General features: G+C 43.3%; 1 protein-coding gene across 2 annotated transcripts; it reads left to right on the forward strand.

Annotated features, from left to right (window-relative positions):
• The first annotated feature begins 109 nt into the window (after positions 1 to 109).
• SAT1 (spermidine/spermine N1-acetyltransferase 1) lies at positions 110 to 3,093 on the forward strand. Of its 2 annotated transcripts, XM_006146657.3 has the most exons (6): positions 110 to 364; positions 549 to 600; positions 690 to 773; positions 2,205 to 2,306; positions 2,396 to 2,436; positions 2,562 to 3,093. In XM_006146657.3, the coding sequence occupies exons 1-6, from the start codon at positions 299 to 301 to the stop codon at positions 2,730 to 2,732; spliced, it is 516 nt and encodes a 171-aa protein (XP_006146719.1). In that variant the 5' UTR covers positions 110 to 298; the 3' UTR covers positions 2,733 to 3,093. The 2 variants fall into 2 exon arrangements, with proteins under 2 accessions (XP_006146719.1, XP_014442606.1); XM_014587120.2 differs by lacking the exons at positions 110 to 364; positions 549 to 600; positions 690 to 773 and adding an exon at positions 1,183 to 1,294.
• Positions 3,094 to 3,907: the final 814 nt, after the last annotated feature.

The following is a 3,907-nucleotide window of genomic DNA, read 5'->3' on the forward strand; positions in this document are numbered from 1 at the left end:
GTGCCCGGAAAAGGAGGCGGGGCGCCACGGCTCCATGACCTCATTGGATGAGGTGCCTTCGCCTTACAGCTCGGGGCGGGGCTTTTCCCCGGCTAAAAAAGCGGAGCGGAGCAGCGCTCAGCTGCGCAGTTCGCAGGTGCGGCTCCGAGGAGGCCTTTCCGTCATTCCCTGAAGTCCGCTGGGTCATGGTGCCAGCCTGAGAAGAGGACGCTCCCGGGAGACGAATGAGGAACCACCTCCTCCTGCTGTTCAAGTACAGGGGCCTGGTCCGCAAAGGGAAGAAAAGCAAAAGACGAAAATGGCTAAATTCGTGATCCGCCCGGCTACCGCCGCTGACTGCAGCGATATCCTGCGGCTGATCAAGGTAACGGAAGACCCGGGCTCCCCTCGGGGCGGGGGCGGGGGTCGGCTCATTTTCCAAGGGAGTCCGCGTCTTGGCATCTGGGCTGGTGGAAGAGTCCAGTCGGTTCCCCTTTCCCTGCTCCGGTCTGATCCTGGTCGGCGGGGCCTCATTTTGTTTTCTCTTTCTCTTGTGTGCATCGCTCTAGGAACTGGCTAAATACGAATACATGGAAGAGCAAGTCATATTAACTGAAAAAGGTAACTACACCGGCGGGGAGGGGGGACAAGCGTTAGGGGCCTGTCACCTTCAACGAGGCCAACACTGCCCCTGCCTCACCTTCTTGCAGATCTGTTAGAGGATGGTTTCGGAGAGCACCCCTTCTACCACTGCCTGGTTGCAGAAGTGCCCAAAGAGCACTGGACTCCGGAAGGTAACCCCTCTCCCCTTCCAAAAGCCAGAGAAACTGAGTGTCCTGTAAGATGTAGTGTCTGCTGTGTAGACCCACTGACTACACAGGCTGAAGTTACTTACTGAGAAGTTGGCCAGAAATACTAGCCAGCCAGTGTACAAGCTACTGAGGAAAAAAGGAAATAGATGTGCTTCACATAGTAATAGGGCGGGTTAAAAGAGCTGTTTAAGTAAGTATCAGAGTGCTGTGGAGACCAGAAGAGTTTGAGCTGTTTAAGTAAGTATCAGAATGCTGTGGAGACCTGGAAGAGTTAGGTATAATGTCATTTGTTGTAATTCAGTTTCGTAAAATGGTTCTTGTTTGACCCTAACATAACCGTTTTTGTAATTGTGTTAAATCACATTTTTTTCTTTAATTTGTCCCAATCTTCAGGTTACAGTCTCTAGCTTCGCCATGTACATGGCCCTTCCGTGTACATGGATGGGCGGGGAGGTAACTAAAAGATCCTTTACACAATAAACTAGATGATCATGATAAATGAGGTAAGGTCCTATTATCACACACTTAAAACACGGTAGATCAGAAACTCCATAATACTCGCTTCCTGTTTGCAAAGGAATATATAATGGCTAGGTTTAATTGGAAACCTTTACCCCCACTCGGACTTGCAGACACCCGTCAAGAGGGAGTCAGATGCCTTTTTTTTGTTGTTCATTTCCTGGTCCCTGTTGACTGGTCAGAAGACAGAGCTAAAAGGGGAAGTTGGGTGGGTGCTTTCTTAAGTTTTCTGACGTCTGCCTGTTCTCCGAGCTAGAAGATATCCCTTATGTTTTCTGCTAATGAGGTACTTTTTGGAGGTATGTGACTGTTACGCAATACCCGTTTCTGGGTATTGCTACTTCTGGCTTAAAAACTGGGGAGGGCAAACTGAAAACATGTAAAGTTAAGTGCTGTACTTTGGGCCTGATCTGACCTTCAGGAAGCAAGTTTGTAAACCACAAATATTTACTATTCTGAACTGCCGTGTAAACCTGACTTATTCCTGAGTCAACATACCAGTATATCAATAGGATGTGAATAATGTGTGTGTTTTGTTGAAGACGGTAGCGGTTTTGGTTTGGCAAGTTAATGAAAGCATTCTTGCTTTCTGAGTGTGAAGAGTGTGAGATCCAGCAGACTGCAGGGTGGCCAGTCCACAGTTGTAGCCCTGCTTCATTTAGCTCTAATGTGTGCTTTTTGCAAATACGTGTTCCAAGAACAGTGAAATCGTCTCAACAGTGGCCTGGACTGCACTAGCATAAAAGTCAGGAGACAGTCCAGTTCTGTGGCTACTTACTTCTGTAATACATGCATGTATATTTTTAAAAACCTATGATAGGTTTCTCATTTTGCAGCCACAACTTTTATGGATTGTTTTTCTTCTCCACATCTCATGTGACATTCTTATTACAGGACACAGCATTGTTGGTTTCGCCATGTACTATTTTACCTACGACCCATGGATTGGCAAGTTATTGTATCTTGAGGACTTCTTCGTGATGAGTGATTATAGAGGTATGGTTGAATTTACGGGTAAGGCCTAAAGATAAATCTGGACTGAGTCCTTGCCATGACTTTTTAAATTGTGCTTCTCTTTCTTTCAGGCTTTGGCATAGGATCAGAAATTCTGAAGAATCTAAGCCAGGTTTGTTTTAATTATTTGTTTCTGAATTGGGGTTACCTGGTTAGTTTAATGACTGAATCAAAACTGGGTCTTGAGAAGCAGGTGAAATGTGACTCAAGTTTATGTTTTACTCTCCTGTATAACAGGTTGCAATGAAGTGTCGCTGCAGCAGCATGCACTTCTTGGTAGCAGAATGGAATGAACCATCTATCAAGTTCTACAAAAGAAGAGGTGCTTCTGATCTGTCCAGTGAAGAAGGATGGAGACTCTTCAAGATCGACAAGGAATACTTGCTAAAAATGGCAACAGAGGAGTGAGGAGTGCTAGTGTAGATGACGACAACCTCCATTCTATTTTAGAATAAATTCTCAACTTATCTTGCTTTCTAGCTTGTTTGTAGTGAAATAATAGAATGAGCACCCATTCCAAAGCTTTATTACCAGTGGCGTTGTTGCATGTTTGAAATGTGGTCAGTTGGAAATGGCAGTCTTGTATGTGGTTTGGAGTTGGATTTCTCTTTGAACATCTTTTGATAAACAGCAAGGTGGTGTGATCTTAATATATGTGAAAAAAAACTTCATTCTTGTGAGTCATTTAAATGTGTACAATGTACACACTGGTACTTAGAGTTTCTGTTTTGATTCTTTTTTAATAAACTACTCTTTGATTTAAGTGTAAGCATTTTTGCTCATCCTTTATTTCTAATGCATTTTTCTTGTGGTTAAGTGCAAAATATAAATGGGGTTGTCCATATAGCTTACTGGTAAAGGGAGCCGAATCCCACATGGCCAACTGCAGTTCAAATCCCAGCCCAGGCAGCTTGCAAAATATGTCCGTTATGTGCATGTGCATGCCCAAAATCCTGAGAATAGAAAAATGGAGGAGAAAAACTTGCAACATGACCATAGTCCTGCTGTCTTTCTCTGGCAAGAGCATGTGCTCCCTGACAATTTTTTAAAAAGAAAGGCAGGCCAACAAACATCACCAGATAACTGCAATTGCTTACAAACAAGTTTTTAATCCTATTTAAAGTTTTTATGGTCATGTGCTATGCTCGTATTACCAAAGTCTGGAAGGAAGTCAGTTGTACTTCAAGGCTTTATATGTAGCAACTTACAAAACATGATTTTATATTAATAACACTAACTTTATCAACAGAATTTTCACTATCTGAAAAACTAGGTTAGAAACAGGCCCACAGTGAATAAACCCATTGTCATACAAAATGTGGAGGTCGGATTATAAAACATTGAGAATCAGGAAGAAACACCTTGTCTCCAACAACCTCATCTACAGGATACTTTCTAAAGGTAAAGTGGGTCACTTTACCAATCAGGAACAAAGACTACATTTTTACAGGCAATCTGAACAGGTTTGAGTTGGACACAGGTACAACAGCATCAGATAAATTAGCATCCTATTTGGAGGGTGAGTTTGTGGTACTCTGTTAACACAATAGACTTCCACTGCAGAGAAACAATAGGCATCCTTA

This window comes from Tupaia chinensis, unplaced genomic scaffold, assembly GCF_000334495.1.
Source record: "Tupaia chinensis unplaced genomic scaffold, TupChi_1.0 Scaffold000184_1, whole genome shotgun sequence".
Lineage (NCBI taxonomy): Eukaryota > Metazoa > Chordata > Mammalia > Scandentia > Tupaiidae > Tupaia > Tupaia belangeri.

Excerpts from the sequence above, each read along its gene's own strand:
- SAT1 (XM_006146657.3), top strand. The coding sequence starts at position 299 with ATGGCTAAATTCGTGATCCGCCCGGCTACCGCCGCTGACTGCAGCGAT. Across the intron at positions 2,307-2,395 it reads CGTGATGAGTGATTATAGAG|GCTTTGGCATAGGATCAGAA; the intron begins GTATGGTTGAAT and ends TCTTTCTTTCAG. Across the intron at positions 2,437-2,561 it reads TTCTGAAGAATCTAAGCCAG|GTTGCAATGAAGTGTCGCTG; the intron begins GTTTGTTTTAAT and ends CCTGTATAACAG.